The sequence below is a fragment of the Coregonus lavaretus genome (genome assembly GCF_964263955.1).
Source record: "Coregonus lavaretus genome assembly, chromosome: 22".
In the NCBI taxonomy this organism is placed as follows: Eukaryota; Metazoa; Chordata; class Actinopteri; order Salmoniformes; family Salmonidae; genus Coregonus; species Coregonus lavaretus.
In genome coordinates, this window is record NC_140009.1 from 34,075,993 (window position 1) to 34,094,945 (window position 18,953).

Here is an 18,953-nt window from a genome sequence, read left to right on the forward strand (position 1 = left end):
CCAAAAGACTTCTCAACAGCTTCTACCCCCAAGCCATAAGACTCCTGAACAGCTAATCATGGCTACCCGGACTATTTGCACTGCCCCCCCACCCCATCCTTTTTACGCTGCTGCTACTCTGTTAAGTATTTATGCATAGTCACTTTAACTCTACCCACATGTACATATTACCTCAACTAGCCGGTGCCCCCGCACATTGACTATGCAACGGTACCCCCCTGTATATATAGCCTCCCTACTGTCACTTTATTCTATTGTATATATAGCCTCCCTACTGTCACTTTATTTTTTACTTCTGCTCTTTTTTTTTCTCAACACTTTTTTGTTGTTGTTTTATTCTTACTTTTTTGTTTAAAATAAATGCACTGTTGGTTAAGGGCTGTAAGTAAGCATTTCACTGTAATGTCTGCACCTGTTGTATTCGGCGCATGTGACCAATAAAATTTGATTTGATTTGATTTGATTTGATTTGATTTGATTTGATACTGCAACATATTTACCCCACTGGGATAATAAAGTCAGTAAAGTAAATTATAGTAGGACGTTTCTTACCTCAACTGAAACGGTGGTCTGAGGCACTTGGGTGTACTGGGGGATGTAGGTCCCTTGCATAGATGTGTTTGCAGGCATATACTAAAATAGAGAGGAGAAAACTATTAGAACGTAATCATCAGGGGCGCAACTTTCACTGGGGATGGTGGGACATGTCCCCCCCACATTCTGAAATTGCATTTTTGTCCCGCCCCCAGTTTTATCATTGGAATGTGATACAAAACGAGGTAACGGTGAGCTTTAGGACCAGGCGGACGCCTCCAAGCGGTTCGGTAGGCTGTTTGGAGTGTTTATCCGACTGGATAAAAAATAAAGATTATGTCCAAAGTATCTACTGTATGTCTATACAGTAGTGTGCTGTGAGGACTGACCGTGCCACTGCTGCCCATAGAGAGGTGGCTGAGCTGCTGTGTGAGAGGCCCCATCATAGAGGTTGGCTGGATGGACATGGTGTGGTCCATGCCCGGCGTCAGGACTTGGCCCTACGGACACACACACAGAGTTAACATACACATAGACAAACAAAAATGCACTTATGCATATATGCGCATACACACACAATTGTTTGTCACACAGCTGAAACGTTGAGTGCAAACATCACACAGAGTGTCTATGTTAATGCTTAGCAGGTGTCTCTCTCGAACACAAAAAGAGAGAGACAAGGCAGATCTCACTGATTCACTAATAGGCAGTAACAGTAGCGGTGGGTAAAACTCACTGAGGGCTGCATGAGGTACTGCTGATGATGATGCATCCATGACTGTGGACCGTGGATCTGCAGCAGGGAGGAAAGATAGACAAACAACATAAGATGTATGCTTTCTGCAGATTTTCAGAATAAGAAATAAATCCTCTGGACACAGTAATATATCCACAGAAATACAACAGACTGACCTGGTAGGTATTAACAGGAGAGTGCATGTAGGGGGAGAGGGAGGTCTGAGCGATCATTCTGTTAGGGGCCATACTGTAGGGGGATGAGTAGAACCTGGAGACCGAGAGAGAGAGAAGACAGCCATCAGTATCCAACACATACTGTACACATATGTCTAGGATTATCTCAGTGAGGTTTGGTGGAGTATCTGCTCACCCATTCTGTAAGGCTGTGGTGTGGTCATATGTCAGTGTCATTCCTCCCTGTGGTCAAACACATTCAGATACGTGCAGTATACATACAGTATTACATGCATTTGACTGAGAAATATCTAACCAGAAAGACAACTCCCATTTGAGCTTTAAAGTAACTGTTCAATCTCACTTTTAAAAGTACATGTTCTGTTACCGCATACCCAAATGATGTTGTTGACTCATCCTATACTCGTATTTGTGGCCAAAGCATAAACTGTAGACAAAAACACTTCAAACTTGTATCTCAAACAGACCGTTTCAAAAATGCTTGCTGTTTCCTTGTAGAAGATGAAGCAACGTCGGACAGTTACTTTAATGTTACTGTACTTAATACAGTTGAAAGTACCTGAATAGCCTTGTTGAAGTGACAACATTTGCAAAGACAAGAAAGACTACAGGGAAGATGGCAGACTGTTTACTGTCTGAATGAGAACTCACCGTTTCCCCATCTGTTGTCCAGGGACGGCCATTCTGCAGGTACTTTCCCTGGCTCTGTCTCTTCTTCTGTCCTCCATCTGCAAACTTACATAACAGGGGTTCCGAGGGCACTGGGAGGAGAGGAGAAGAAGAGGGTTGAGTGACTGTGGAGCACTGAAGGGGTATAATCTGTGTATTGTACATTAAAATATGACAGTGAATCAAGACACTGTGGAAGATGGGCGCCTTTCTGTTGCTCCTGACCCTTTCCCCCCAAGAAATTGAAAACATGATGGGATAAAGATGAATCACCTGGTACTCCAGGTGGACTCTTGATATATTTGCCATTGAAATGTTGAATGATAGTCTCACATTTCTCTGTTGACTCCATCCTGCAAATAAAGAATGATTTACAGGATGATGTACTAACCCCAGTAACCAGCAGAGGGCTCAGTAGACAGTTGAGTTCACCAGGGGGCGCGTTTAGTGCGACGCAATGTTTTGGAATGTTCAGATAGAAATAGGCTATGTAGAAGAGACATGCTTCCCTGACATGTAGAATTAGTAATCACATCAGCTCTACTCATGGCATTTCTATCTGCAACGTTCAACAACATTTGGCAATTGAATGTGACCCTGGCAAGCCAGCCATGCCTTGACAAAGCCAAGGTATATATGACCATAACATTGAATTTGTCAATAAATGTTTAAATATGGAGGTATACATGATACAGTATGCAGGAGTCCATTTTTGCTTCTCTTACATACTTTATTTCAGAGGTGTAAAAGTTGGTTACCTGGCGAAGCCCACTCCTCTGCTGGTGCCGTTGGCGTCTCTGAGGATGCGTGTAGAAATGACCTGACTGAAGGGCTTCAGTATATTCTCCAGCTCCTGCTCGTCCATAGACACAGGCAGGTTGGAGATGTACAGGTTAGTGGGGTCCTGCTCCTGTTGCTTTGGGGGGGAGGGGGAGGGAGGAAGAGAGGGAGGGGGGAGAGAGAAATACAGGGTTAAATTTGCTCGTCCATAGACACAAGCAGGTTGGAGATGTACATAGACACACTTTCACCTCCTGCCTAATTTACGACCGAGTGTTAACGGTCAAAACCCCCACACCAGTTACCTCCTCCCCTCTGCGGGTGGAAAAGGGCTCTGGTTGGAGTTTATTCATTGCACCTAGTCTGAGCCATTGGATCCTCACGTGTAGTCATGACACTAGCCTCGAAGCGAGCATCGAAGGCATTTAGCTCATCTGGTAGGCTCGCGTCACTGGGCGGCTTGCGGCTGGATTTCCCTTTGTAATCCGTGATAGATTACAAATCCTGCCACATCCGACGAGCGTGTGCACAGATCCTTGCGACATGGGGGCCGTGCATTACCATGCTGAAACATGAGGTGATGGCGGGGGATGAATGGCACGACAATGGGCCTCAGGATCTCGTCACGGTATCTCTGTGCATTCAAATTGCCATCGATAAAATGTAATTGTTTTCGTCTTTCGTAATTTATGCCTGCCCATACCATAACCCCACCACCACTATGGGGCACTCTGTTTACAACGTTGACATCAGCAAACCGCTCACCCACACGACGCCATACACGCTGTCTGCCATCGGCCTGTTACAGTTTAAACCAGTATTAATCAGTGAAGAGCACACTTATCCAGCGTGCCAGTGGCCATCGGAGGTGAGCATTTGCCCACTGAAGTCGGTTAAGACGCCGAACTGCAGTCAGGTCAAGACCCTGGTGAGGACGACGAGGACGCAGAAGAGCTTCCCTGAGACGGTTTCTGACACAGTTTAATCAGCTATGGCAGACCATCCCGCAGGTGAAAAAGCCGGATGAGGAGGTCCTGGGCTGGCGTGGTTACACGTAGTCTGCAGTTGTGAGGCTGTTTGGACATACTGCCAAATTCTCTAAAATGACGCTGGAAGCAGCTTATGGTAGAGAAATTAACATTCAACTCTCTGGCAACAGGTCTGGTGGACATTACTGCAGTCAGCATGCCAATTGCACGCTCCCTCAAAACATTAGACATCTGTGGCATTGTGTTGTGTGATAAAACTGCACATTTTAGTGGCCTTTTATTGGCCCCAGCACAAGGTGCACCTGTGTAATGATCATGCTGTTTAAACAGCTTCTTGATATGCCACACCTGTCAGGTGGATGGATTATCTTGGCAAAGGGGAAATGCTCACTAACAGGAATGTAAACAAGTTTGTGCACAACATTTGAGAGAAATATGTGTTTTGTGTGTATGGAACATTTCTGGGATCTTTTATTTCAGCTCATGAAAAATGGGACCAACACTACATTTTGCGTTTACATTTTTGTTCAGTATAGATGAAAACTCTCTTGATAAATATTATGGTCTACAGCTTATCATGAGGTATTCTAAACTCAGTCGAGCAGAACCTCGAGACTTCCTTAATATTAGAGATCACGCACCTCCCCCCCCCCCCCCCCCACCGCACCCCCCCATGTCCTTGTTCAGCCACGATTCGGAAAAACATAGGATATTACAGTTCTTCAGATCACGTTGATAGGATAGTCTCGAACAGAGCTCATCCAGTTTATTCTCCAATGATTGCACGTTCGCCAATAGAACGGAGGGTAGAGGTGGTTTATCCACTCGCCAACGTAATCTTGTCAGTTATCCCGCACGCCGGCCTCTATAATGCCGCCTCTTCCATCTTCAAGTGTCGGGATTTAAGCCTGGTCCGGGATGAGCAATATGTAATTTGCTTCCGACTCATTGAAGTAGAAATCATCATCCAAATCGAGGTTTTTGGTCATAGGAAATGAACAAACAAAATAGCACAATTGATCAGGAACCCGTAAAACGGCTGCTATTCCCTCCCGCGCCATCTTGGTTACCATGTTCTCAGAACATACAACATTAATGTTTTTCACACGTTTCATGGGACGTTGCAAGAACATTCATGTGACCAGTTTTCTGAGGGTTCTGAGAATATTCCATCAACTTCCTACCAAATGTACACAGAACATGGTTGCCATGTTCTCAGAATATAAGATGTTGTTTTAGACACTTTTCATGAGAACGTTGCAAGAATATTCATGTGTCCAGTTTTCTGAGGGTAAGGAGAATATTCCATCAACGTCCCACCAAACATGGTTGCCATGTTCTCAGAACATAAGATATTAATGTTCTAGACACGTTTCTGTGTATCAGCACGTCGCCTGATGGAAGGAACCACTGATCCATTCATAGCTCTTTGTCTATTGGCAAGGTCAAGGATCCTCACACACACACAGTGCTTTTAACTTACATATTTGACATACATGATTACATTGTGCATGTATACAGTAATTATTATTCAACAGTCCTCACGTGGGATTTGAACTCACAACCTCTTGGTTCATGGTACGCCGATTTTCTTGCTATGTGGGTCTTGGTTTTATTTTAATTTTTTATTACACCTTTATTTAACCAGGTAGGCCAGTTGGTTAAGCTAACTATTCTCATCATTAATTTGAGATACTTATTTCAGCGATATAAGGGCTTTCTGTATAGTTGTCTGATGTTGGTGGGTCATGTTAACCTGTTTTAAGGATACTCCACTATGATCAATAAAAAAAAATATTGAGTGAACTTTTACCAGAGCTGAGATTTACTTCAAAGTGCATTCACCCTACTGCTTACAGCCTTACACCTATCAAGTTTTTCAGATCTACAGAAGTGCCTAGGGAGGAGGAAGGGCTTCTTCTGGACAGGACATTGTCCAACAATCACATGTCAGAGAGGGGGGTGCAACTCAATATTAGGAAGGTGTTCTTAATGTTTTGTTAAGAATGTGAGAGTAGGGTGATTCCCCAAGTGGGTCTTGAACCCAGGCCACCAGCACCAACGTTAAATGCCTTAATCACTGTCCCAATAAGGGACATCTCTAGAGGATGTGCTTATTGGGCCAGTATAGTTAGGCCCTGTCCAGAAGAAACCCTAACCCCTCCTCCCTAGGCACTTGTGTAGATCTGAAACTACTTGATAGGTGTAAGCAATAGGGTGAATGCACTTTTAAGTAAATCTCAGCTCTGTTAAAGGTACACCTAAGAAAAACGATTTTATTGATCATAGTAATTCAGGACTATCATTAAAACAGGTTAACATGCTCCACCAACATTAGACAACTATACAGAAATCCCTTAAAACGCTGAAATAAGTAAATCAAATCAATGATGAGAATAGATTAACCAATATCTAACATGGACATGGTGGTGTCGCAGGAAGATCGGAGTACCGTGAACCAAGAAGGTTGTGAGTTCAAATCCCAGGTGAGGACATGTTGAATAATAATTGAATGAATGAATGAAAATGCACAATGTAATCCTCTACGTCACAGTGTGTCGTATATGTATGTTGAAAACACTTAAAAGCACTGTTTGTGAGTATCCCTAACTTGCCAACAGACAAAGAGCAATGAATGGATCAGTGGTTCACCAATCAGGGCCTTGATTGGCTCGGTAACAAGGCGTGATGTATGATTAACTATTTTTTTTGGGGGGGGAGAACGTTTCTTTGGGACCATCAGGCGACATACTGACACACACAAATATTCCTGCGGGCCTCCCGAGTGGCGCAGTGGTCTAAGGCACTGCATCGCAGTGCTAGCTGTGCCACTAAAGATCCTGGTTCGAGTCCAGGCTCTGTCGCAGCCGGCCGCGACCGGGAGACCCATGGGGCGGCGCACAATTGGCCCAGCGTCGTCCAGGTCAGGGGAGGATTTGGCCGGCAGGGATATTCTTGTCACATCGCGCACTAGCGACTCCTGTGGCGGGCCGGGCGCAGTGCACGCTGACACGGTCGCCAGGTATACAGTGTTTCCTCCGACACATTGGTGCAGCTGGTTAAGCGGGCATTGTGTCAAGAAGCAGTGTGGCTTGGCTGGGTTGTGTTTCGGAGGACGCACGACTCTCGAACCTTCGCCTCTCCCGAGTCCGTACGGGAGTTGCAGCGATGTGACAAGACTGTAACTTCCAACTGGATACCACGAAAAAGGGGTAAAATACAAAAACATTTCAATAAGAAATGTTCCTGCAACGTTCCCATGAAACGTGTCTAGAACATTGATATCTTATGTTCTGAGAACATGTGTAAGTTCTATTTGACATTAAGGGAATGGTCTCTTGGAAACATTCCTTGCACATCACAGGGAACATTCCTATGAAAATGTTAGTTAATGAGAGAGAGAAGTCCAGCTAGACTCTTGGGAATGGGCACGTTCTCTCAAGTTGTGGGAACATTTGTTGTTAGCTGGGAGTCTAGCTGGACTTCTCTCTCTCTACTCCTTTCTTTGCCTCCCTTTCTCTCTGTCTCACTCCCTCTCTATGCCTCACTCCCTCGCTCTCAGTCTCTCTGCGTCTCTAAATTATCTACCCCCCCTCTCTTCAACACTTTATTAGACAGCCAGTCACTGAGAGAGAAGAACACAGGCCCATTGTGTGAGACTATTTATGTTAACACGACTGAAGGTTCATGCGTCAGTCAAGTAATATGATATCACAGTATAATTGCAATTAAATGGGCTCTGAGTCTCCACTGCTGGTCTCTACAATAATTGTGTGATATTTGTGGAGAATTATACGCTGTCAGAGGGCAGATTTGGACAGAGACTTTTGGAAATCATTCTGATTAATTTCTATGGCTCCACACACCATCATATTCCCAATGGGGATCTGACCAGGGCATGACAAAATGTGTCAGTCACATGCATAATCTTGACCTTGAATTCATATGCAGGTCTCAGTAAAATTATGCAGCTATGACAAATACGATCTGAAACTCAAGGAGCCAATGAGTCCTCAGAAAAACTCTTAGTTTTTCCAGGAATGCTTGAATTATGTCATATGCTTTTGATTAATTCAATAGATTTTCCACTTCTACTCAGTAAACTACCTGCCTGCCCAAACAAATTGAATTGAAATAACAGCAAAGTAAGATAGTTGTATGAAAGCGTATCTGAATCTCAACCATAACTGTTTTGCATATTCATTAGTGTGCAGATGTGATTAAAAAGCTGTAAAATGCATTTGATATTCATCTCAATATCATGAATTATGCATAGTGTAATCACTGCGACCTGCAGTGAAGGTGATTTGTCTCTCCCTGAGGAACACACACACACACACACACACACACACACACACACACACACACACACACACACACACACACACACACACACACACACACAAACACACCTCCAACCTTTCATTGCCACATCATCAACAACACACACCAAACCCACACTTTGCAACCACACACACACTATTCCAACCATCACAGACACACACCCAACACCACCAAGAACCCAGCTATTTTAGAGAACATACCCTTAAAGAGGCAATCTGCAGTTCAAACAATTACAAAGCAGTTTGGTAAACAGCTGAGGGATGGGGCTGGAGAAATGTAACCACTCTCAAATTCATAGACAGAGATATGGATGCAAGGACTGACCATCCATGAAATCCCAAATATAATTTAATCATGTTTTGAGGCTATAGAGTGTTTGTTTACAATTGCATTGTTTACAAACAATTGTGTAAAACAAGCTTATATTATTGGTTATGATGGGGTATGACAGTTGAACTAAGCCCATGAGGCATTTATAAGTTATATCCTTCAAGAATCAATTGGTATACACTACCAGTCAAAAGTTTGGACACACGTACTCATTCAAGGGTTTTTCTTTATTTTTACTATTTTCTACATTGTACAATAGTTTTGAAGACATCAAAACTATGAAATAACACATATGGAATCATGTAGTATCCCAAAAATTTTTTAACAAATCAAAATATATTTTATATATGAGTTTCTTCAAAGTAGCCACCTTTGCCTTGATGACAGCTTTGCACACTCTTGGCATTTTCTCAACCAGCTTCATGAGGTAGTCACCTGGAATGCATTTCAATTAACAGGTGTGCCTTCTTAAAAGTTAATTTGTGGAATTTCTTTCCTTCTTAATGCGTTTGAGCCAATCAGTTGTGTTGTGACAAGGTAGGGGTGGTATACAGAAGATAGCTCTATTTGGTAAAAGACCAAGTCCATATAATGGCAAGAACAGCTCAAATAATGACAGTCCATCATTACTTTAAGACATGAAGGTCAGTCATAATGGAACATTTCAAGAACTTTGAAAGTTTCTTCAAGTGCAATTGCAAAAACCATCAAGCGCTATGATGAAGCTGGCTCTCATGAGGACCGCCACAGGAAAGGAAGACCCAGAGTTACTTCTGCTGCAGAGGATAAGTTCATTAGAGTTACCAGCCTCAGAAATTGCAGCCCAAATAAATGCTTCACAGAGTTGAAGTAACAGTCACATCTCAACATCAACTGTTCAGAAGAGACTGTGTGAATCAGGCCTTCATGGTCAAATTGCTGCAAAGAAACCACTACTAAAGGACACCAATAAGAAGAAGAGACCTGCTTGGGCCAAGAAACACGAGCAATGGACATTAGACCGGTGGAAATGTGTCCTTTGGTCTGGAGTCCAAATTTGAGATTTTTGGTTCCAACCGCTGTGTCTTTGTGAGACACGGTGTGGGTGAACGGATGTTCTCCGCATGTGTAGTTCCCACCATGAAGCATGGAGGAGGAGGTGTTATGGTGTGGGGGTGCTTTGCTGGTGACACTGTCTGTGATTTATTTAGAATTCAAGGCCCACTTAACCAGCATGGCTACCACAGCATTCTGCAGCGATACGCCATCCCATCTGGTTTGGGCTTAGTGAGACTATCATTTGTTTTTCAACAGGACAATGACCCAACACACCTCCAAGCTGTGTAAGGGCTATTTGACCAAGAAGGAGAGTGATGGAGTGCTGCATCAGATGACCTGGCCTCCACAATCACCTGACCTCAACCCAATTGAGATGGTTTGGGTTGGACCGCAGAGTGAAGGAAAAGCAGCCAACAAGTATTCAGCATATGTGGGAACTCCTTCAAGACTGTTGGAAAAGCATTCCAGGTGAAGCTAGTTGAGAGAATGCCAAGAGTGTGCAAAGCTGTCATCAAGGCAAAGGGTGGCTATTTGAAGAATCTCAAATATAAAATATATTTTGATTTGTTTTACACTTTTTTGGTTACTACATGATTCCATATGTGTTATTTCATAGTTTTGATGTCTTCACTATTATTCTACAATGTAGAAAATAATAAAAATAAAGAAAAACCCTTGAATGAGTAGGTGTGTCCAAACTTGACTGGTGCTGTTTAAAAAAAAATAACAAAAAATGGTTGTAGCAATCACAGATTGTCCCTTTAAGAGTCTCAAAAGGTCATTAACTGATGTTTTCATAGGAATGTTCCCGTGATGAGCAAGGAATGTTTCCAAGAGACCATTCCCTTAATATAAAATAGAACTTACCCAGAACTTGTTTACCATGTTCTCAGAACTTAAGATATTCATGTTCTAAACACGTTTCATTGGAACGTTACAAAAACATATGTGTCCAGTTTTCTGTGGGTTAGGAGAATATTCAATCAACGCCCCTCCAAACATACACAACATGGTTGCCATGTTCTCAGAACATAAGCTATTAAGGTTCTAGACACGTTTCATGGGAACATTGCAAGAACATTTATGTGTCCAAAGAAAAATGTATTACACATCACGTCTTGTTACAGAGCCAATCAAGGCCCTGATTGGTGAACCACTGATCCATTCATAGCTCTTTGTCTGTTGGCAAGGTTAGGGATACTCACACACACAGTGCTTTTATTATACACTGAGTGTGCAAAACATTAGGAACACTTTCCTAATATTGACTTTCACCCCCTACTTTTGCCCTCAGAACAGCCTCAATTTTTCGGGGCAGGGACTCTACAAGGTGTCGAAAGCGTTCCACAGGGATGCTGGCCCATGTTGAATCCAATTCTTCCCACAGTTGTATCAAGTTGGCTGGATGTAATTTGGGTGGTGGACCATTCTTGATACACACGGGAAACAGTTGAGCGAGAAAAACCCAGCAGCTTTGCAGTTGTTGACACACTCAAACCGGTGCGCCTGGCACCTACTACCATACCCTGTTCAAAGGCACTTAAATCTTTTGTCTATTCACCCTCTGAATGGCACACATACACAATCAATGTCTTAAGGCTTAAAAGTTATTATTTAACCTGTCTCCTCCCCTTCAGCTACACTGATTGAAGTGGATTTAACAGGTGACATCAATAAGGGATCATAGCGTTCACCTGGTCAGTCTGTCATGGAAAGAGCAGGTGTTCCTAATATTTTGTTCACTCAGTGTTCAAAGTTTTTAACTTACATATGTGACATACATGATTATATTGTGCATGTTCATTTATACAATAATTATTATTCAACATGTCCTCACCTGGGATTTGAACTCACAACCTTTTGGTTCATGGTACTCCGATCTTCCTACTACGCCACTATGTCTGTGTTAGGTATCAGTCAATCTGACTATTCTGATCTGTCACGGTTTCGGCCGAGGCTGCCTCTCTTCCTTGTTCGGGCAGGCTTCGGCGTTCGTTGTCTCCGGAATACTAGCTGCCACCGTTGTATGTTTCATGTTCGTTTGCTTTTGTCTGTTTGTTGTGACACCTGTTTCTCGTTTAGCGTAATTAGTGTCCTATAAGTTTTTCGTTGTGTTTGTCTAGTGTTGTGTGTTATTGATTTAGGTCTGTCGTGTGTTGGGCTTGTATTTTGCTATTTCGCTCGGTTGAGCTTCCCTCCACTGCGTTGGAGCGTTTATCGCACCTGTTTAGTGCGCCTTTTGTTTTGTTCGCCTTCGTGCGTAATTTCGCCTTCGGGCAAGTCAGTTCGTATTTTCCTTGTTGGAAATTGACTAAAGTCTTTTGGACTATACTTCGGTGTCCTGCGTTTGATTCCACCACTACACCCACCTACAGCATTCGTGACAGAATAACACACCTTGAAGAATGGAATCAGCAGGAGCAGCAGCAGCCCAGGCGACGCTGGAGGACAAGGTCCGGGAACAAAGTGACCAGATCCTGCAGATGGGGACCGCACTGCAGGAGGTGATCACCACCATCCGAGGCTGGGGGACGCCTCCACCGCCATCCTCCCTGCCAGCACCATCGGCCAGTCAGCCCATTCCCGCACCGGAACCCCGAGGAGTCCGACTCTCGCTCCCGAGGGCCTACGATGGGACCGCGGCCGGGTGTCAGGGATTCCTTCTCCAGGTGGAGCTGTACCTGGCCACCGTGCACCCGGCGCCCTCGGGACATGAGAGCGTGTCCGCCCTGATCTCCTGCCTTTCCGGGAAGGCGTTGGAATGGGCCAACGCGGAGTGGAGGAGGATCGACGCGGACACCATCACATACGACGAGTTCTCCCGCCGCTTCAGGGCGGTGTTTGACCATCCCCCGGAGGGGAAAGCGGCGGGGGAGCGTCTGGTCTTCCTCCGGCAGGGGAGGAGGAGTGCCCAGGAGTTCGCCCTCGAATTCCGTACTCTAGCGGCAGATGCAGGGTGGAGTGAGCGGGCTCTCGTCGATCACTACAGATGTAGTCTACGAGAGGACGTCCGTCGGGAGCTGGCCTGTAGGGACAACAGCCTCTCGTTCGACCAGTTGGTCGACATGTCCATCAGGCTGGATAACCTGCTAGCTACCCGCGGACGTCCCGAGGGGGGTCCGTCCATTTCACCCTCCAGCGCCTCCGAGCCGTGCCCCATGGAGCTCGGGGGCGCTGGCGCTAGAGAGAGGAGGGGTCGGCTTACTAGGGGGTCCATCTCCTGCACCAACTGTGGTCGGGGAGGACACACCGCGGCTAGGTGCTGGGGATGGCCTCCTAGGGGAGAGGACGACAGGTCCCGCACTGGGGATTCCTTCCAGGTGAGTAGGCGCCCCACTCACCCAGAGCTCTCTGTTGCACATTTCTGTATACCTGTGAGTTTTCCACAGGTAGCACCTCATTCCCAGCATAAGGCGCTGGTAGATTCAGGCGCGGCTGGGAATTTTGTTGATAAGAAGTTTTGTTTAGCCTTAGGGATTCCCCTTCTTCCTGTTGATGTCCCTTTCCCCGTTCATGCCCTAGATAGCCGTCCGTTGGGTGCGGGCTTGATCAGGGAAGTCACTGCGCCACTTAGGATGTGTGCGCAGGGGGGTCATCAGGAGATGATTCAGCTATTTCTGATTGACTCGCCTGCGTATCCGGTGGTGCTGGGCATGCCCTGGTTGAGTACCCATAACCCATCTATTTCGTGGCAGGAGAGGGCTCTGATGGAGTGGTCTGCCCAGTGTGTGGGTCGATCTTTGGGCGTTTCCGTAGGGGCTACCTCGGTGGAGAGTCCAAACCAGGTGCCCGCATTGCACGTTCCCCCTGAGTATGGGGATTTGGCTATCGCGTTTAGTAAGTCGAGGGCGACGCGGTTGCCACCCCATAGGCAGGGAGATTGTGCGATAGACCTCCAGGCAGGAGCTGTGCTCCCACGGAGCCATGTGTATCCTCTGTCTCAGGAGGAGAAGAAAGCTATGGAGACTTACATAGACGAATCTCTGAGACAAGGATACATACGGCCTTCCACTTCCCCTGCGTCCTCGAGTTTCTTTTTTGTGAAGAAGAAGGATGGTGGTTTACGCCCGTGCATCGATTACCGTGGTCTCAATCAGATCACGGTGAAGTACAGTTATCCACTCCCGCTGATTGCGACCATGACTGAGTCCTTGCATGGGGCGCGTTTCTTCACTAAATTAGATCTCAGGAGCGCGTACAACTTGGTGCGCATCAGGGAGGGCGATGAATGGAAGACAGCCTTTAGTACCACCTCGGGCCATTACGAGTATCTTGTCATGCCATACGGGTTGATGAACGCTCCGTCAGTTTTCCAATCATTCGTGGATGAGATCTTCAGGGACATGCAGGGGCAGGGGGTCGTTGTGTACATAGATGACATTCTCGTGTACTCGCCTACCCGTGTCGAGCATGTGGCCCTGGTGCGCAGAGTGTTGCGGAGGCTGGTGGAGCACGACCTGTATGTTAAGGCAGAGAAGTGTCTGTTTTTCCAGGAGTCGGTCTCCTTTTTGGGGTATCAGTTGTCTGCGTCAGGGGTGAAGATGGAGGTAGACCGGGTGTCAGCCGTGCGTAATTGGCAAACACCAACCACTGTGAAGGAGGTGCAGCAGTTTTTGGGGTTTGCGAATTACTACCGGAGGTTTATCCGGGGTTTTGGACAGGTGGCAGCTCCCATCACGTCTCTTTTGAAGGGGGGTCCGGTGCGTCTGCAGTGGTCTGCCGAGGCGGACAGGGCGTTTGGGAGGCTGAAGGACCTGTTTACCTCGGCTCCGGTGCTGGCGCATCCGGATCCCTCTTTACCATTTCAGGTAGAGGTGGACGCGTCTGAGGCCGGTATAGGAGCCGTGCTTTCACAACGGTCAGGCGCGCCACCTAAACTCCGCCCCTGTGCTTTTTATTCCAAGAAGCTCAGTCCGGCGGAGCGAAACTATGACGTAGGGGACAGGGAGCTGTTAGCCGTGGTACAGGCCCTAAAGGTGTGGAGGCACTGGCTTGAGGGGGCTCAACACCCTTTCCTCATTTTGACGGACCACCGTAACCTGGAGTACATCCGGGCAGCGAGGAGGCTAAACCCTCGGCAGGCAAGATGGAATATGTTTTTGACCCGGTTTACATTTAAGATCACGTACATCCCTGGGTCACAGAACGGTAAGGCAGATGCGCTGTCTCGGCGGTATGACACGGAGGAGAGGTCCGTGGAGCCCACTCCCATACTGCCGGAGTCGTGTCTGGTGGCACCGGTAGTGTGGGAGGTCGATGCTGAGCTCGAGCGGGCGTTACGCACCGACCCTAGTCCACCACAATGCCCGGAGGGTCGGAAGTACGTTCCGCTCGAGGTTCGGGATCGATTGATCTATTGGGCTCACACGTCACCCTCCTCTGGACACCCGGGTATCGGCCGGACAGTGCACTGTCTTAGTGCCAAGTACTGGTGGCCCACGTTGGCAAGGGATGTGAGGGTTTATGTTTCCTCCTGCTCGGTGTGCGCCCAGTGTAAGGCGCCTAGACATCTGCCTAGGGGTAAGTTACTACCCCTGCCCGTTCCACAACGACCATGGTCCCACCTCTCGGTGGATTTCCTTACTGACCTTCCTCCTTCACAGGGGAATACCACTATACTGGTCGTTGTGGACCGGTTTTCTAAGGCCTGTCGTTTGCTCCCCATGCCGGGCCTTCCTACCGCCCTGCAAACTGCCGAAGCCCTATTCACCCATGTGTTCCGGCACTACGGGGTACCCGAGGATATTGTGTCTGATCGAGGTCCCCAATTTACCTCCAGAGTCTGGAGAGCTTTTATGGAGCGGTTGGGGGTCTCGGTGAGCCTCACCTCGGGTTACCACCCGGAGAGTAATGGGCAGGTGGAACGTGTGAACCAGGATGTGGGTAGGTTTCTTAGAACATACTGCCAGGACCGGCCGGAGGAGTGGGCAAGGTACGTTCCCTGGGCCGAAATGGCCCAGAATTCCCTACGCCATTCCTCCACTAACCTAACCCCTTTCCAATGTGTGTTAGGTTACCAGCCGGTTCTGGCACCTTGGCAGCAGAGCCAGATCGAGGCTCCTGCGGTGGATGAGTGGGCGCGGCGCTCGGAGGAGACATGGAACGCTGCACACGTCCACCTGCAGCGGGCCCTCCGACGTCATAAGGCGAGCGCCGATCTCCACCGCAGTGAGGGACCGGTGTACGCACCTGGTGATCGAGTCTGGCTCTCTACCAGAAACCTGCCCCTCCGCCTGCCCTGTCGGAAACTGGGTCGGCGGTTTGTAGGGCCATTTAAAGTCCTGGGAAGGTTGAACGAGGTGTGTTACAAATTACAACTACCTGTTGAATATAAAAGTATTAACCCCTCGTTCCATGTGTCCCTTCTCAGGCCGGTGGTAGCTGGCCCACTCCAAGAGAGTGAGATCAGGGAGACTCCTCCGCCCCCATTGGACATCGAGGGGGCACCGGCGTACTCCGTGAGGTCCATCTTGGATTCGAGACGTCGGATGGGGGGTCTCCAATATCTAGTGGAGTGGGAGGGGTACGGTCCGGAGGAGCGGTGCTGGGTGCCGAGGAGAGACATTTTGGACCCGTCTCTCCTGACGGAATTCCATCGTGGGCACCCGACGCACCCTGCTCCGCGTCCTCCGGGTCGTCCCCGAGGCCGGAGTCGGCGCACGTCTGGAGCCGCGCGTCAAGGGGGGGGTACTGTCACGGTTTCGGCCGAGGCTGCCTCTCTTCCTTGTTCGGGCAGGCTTCGGCGTTCGTTGTCTCCGGAATACTAGCTGCCACCGTTGTATGTTTCATGTTCGTTTGCTTTTGTCTGTTTGTTGTGACACCTGTTTCTCGTTTAGCGTAATTAGTGTCCTATAAGTTTCTCGTTGTGTTTGTCTAGTGTTGTGTGTTATTGATTTAGGTCTGTCGTGTGTTGGGCTTGTATTTTGCTATTTCGCTCGGTTGAGCTTCCCTCCACTGCGTTGGAGCGTTTATCGCACCTGTTTAGTGCGCCTTTTGTTTTGTTCGCCTTCGTGCGTAATTTCGCCTTCGGGCAAGTCAGTTCGTATTTTCCTTGTTGGAAATTGACTAAAGTCTTTTGGACTATACTTCGGTGTCCTGCGTTTGATTCCACCACTACACCCACCTACAGCATTCGTGACATGATCATTGATTTGATGTACTTATTTCAACAATTTAAGGGCTTTCAGTATAGTTCCCTAATGTAGGTGGGGCATATTAATCTGTTTTAATGATACTCCTGAAATCACTATGATCAATAAAAGTTTTTCTTGAGTGTACTTTAAAAAAAGCTGAAATTTACTTCAAAGTGCATTCACCCTATTGCTTACACCTATAATTACTGTATAAATGAACATGTAATCATGTATGTCGAAGTCTGACAAATATGTAAGTTGAAAACACTGTATGTTGAAAGCACTGTGTGTGTGTGCGTATCCCTAAACTTGCCAACTGACAGAAAGAGCTGTGAATGGATCAGTGGTTCCCCATTCAGGGCCTTGATGGGCTTGGTATTGGTATTTTATTAGGATCCCCACTCTTCCTGGGTTCCACACAAAACATGAAACATGACATAATACAGTTACAGTTCGCCTTAATAGACAAGATCAGCTCAAGGACAGAACTACATCAATTGAAAAACGGCATACATAGCCTACATATCAATACATACACACAAAATATCTAAGTCAAATAGGGAAGCGGTGTTGTGCCGTGAGGTGTTGCTTTATCTGTTTTTTGAAAACAGGTTTGCTGTTAATTTGAGCAATATAAGATGGAAGGGAGTTCCATGCACTCATGGCTCTATATAATACTGTACGCTTTCTTGAATTTGTTCTGGATTTGGGGACTGTGAAAAGACCCCTGGTGGCATGTCTGGTGAGGTAAGTGTGTGTGTCAGAGCAGTGTGTAAGTTGACTATGCAAACAATTTGGAATTTTCAACACATGAATGTTTCTTATAAAAAGAAGAAATTATGCAGTCAGTATCTCCTCAACTCTTAGCCAAGAGAGACTGGCATGCATAGTATTTATATTAGGCCTCTGGTTACAATGAAGAGCAAGATGTGCCGCTCTGTTCTGGGCACACTGCAGCTTAACTAGGTCTTTCTTTGCAGCACTTGACCACATGACTGGACAATAATCAAGATAAGACAAAACTAGAGCCTGCAGGACTTGCTTTTTGGAGTGTGGTGTCAAAAAACAGAGCATCTCTTTATTATGGACATACCTCTCCCCATCTTTACAACCATTGAATTTATATGTTTTGACCATGGCAGTTTACAATCTAAGGTAACACCAAGTAATTTAGTCTCCTCAACTTGTTCAACAGCCACACCAATAATTATCAGATTTAGCTGAGGTCTAGAGCTTAGGGAATGATGTGTACGAAATACAATGCTCTTAGTTTTAGAGACGTTCAGGATCAGTTTATTACTGGCCACCCATTCCAAAACTGACTGCAACTCCTTGTTAAGGGTATCAGTGACTTCATTAGCTGTGGTTGCTGACACGTATATAGTTGAATCATCAGCATACATGGACACACAGGCTTTGTTTAATGCCAGTGGCAGGTCGTTGGTAAAAAATAGAAAAGAGTAGAGGGCCTAGAGAGCTGCCCTGCGGTACACCACACCCTACATGTTTGACATTAGAGAGGCTTCCATTAAAGAAAACCCTCTGAATTCTATGAGATAAATAGCTCTGAGGTTGAAAAGCCATAAAACATATTTTTTCTCAACAACAGACTATGGTGAATAATATCAAAGGCTGCACTGACATCTAACAGTACAGCTCCCACAATCTTTTTATTATCCATTTATTTCAACCAATCATCAGTAATTTGTGTCAGTGCAGTACGTGTTGAGTGCCCTTCTCTATAAGTCTGTTGTCAATTTGTTTACAGAGAAACACCATTTTTTCCATCAGTTTGCTAAGAGCTGGCAACAAGCTGATAGGTCTGCTGTTAGAACCTGTAAATGCCACTTTACCACTGTTTGCCCTCCAGGCCTGAGGACAAACACCTTCCTCTAGACTCAGATTAAAGATATGACAGATACCTTGGCAATAAAGTAATCATTAAAATAATTGGCAACACCATCTGATTCGATGAAGATGGAGTTGAATTAGTCTTTCTGGACATAATTCATTGAAAGTACTCTAAAAAAAAAATTCCCATCATTTTTTATATCATTGATCTTGGCTTCATAATACAGTTTCTTCTTCTTTTTGCAGTAAGTCAGCCAGTCAGATGTGCAGCAGACTTATTAGCCACTCCTTTTGCCCCATCTCTTTCAACCATACAGTTTATCAATTCCTCATCAATCCATGGAGCCTTAAC

The 18,953-nt window shown here is 46.2% G+C and overlaps 1 protein-coding gene across 1 annotated transcript in view; it reads right to left on the bottom strand.

Annotated features, from left to right (window-relative positions):
- The window catches only part of LOC311150235 (RNA-binding motif, single-stranded-interacting protein 2-like), a 45,110-nt gene that overhangs the window by 4,317 nt on the left and 21,840 nt on the right, over positions 1-18,953 (bottom strand). The window contains exons 5-12 of the mRNA XM_084187611.1: positions 2,895-3,052; positions 2,410-2,489; positions 2,119-2,228; positions 1,643-1,689; positions 1,447-1,540; positions 1,271-1,327; positions 924-1,034; positions 553-633 (exon numbers count right to left, since the gene is read on the bottom strand). Of these exons, the coding sequence (XP_084043737.1) occupies positions 553-633; positions 924-1,034; positions 1,271-1,327; positions 1,447-1,540; positions 1,643-1,689; positions 2,119-2,228; positions 2,410-2,489; positions 2,895-3,052 (738 nt within the window). The remainder of the gene's footprint in view (positions 1-552; positions 634-923; positions 1,035-1,270; positions 1,328-1,446; positions 1,541-1,642; positions 1,690-2,118; positions 2,229-2,409; positions 2,490-2,894; positions 3,053-18,953) is intronic.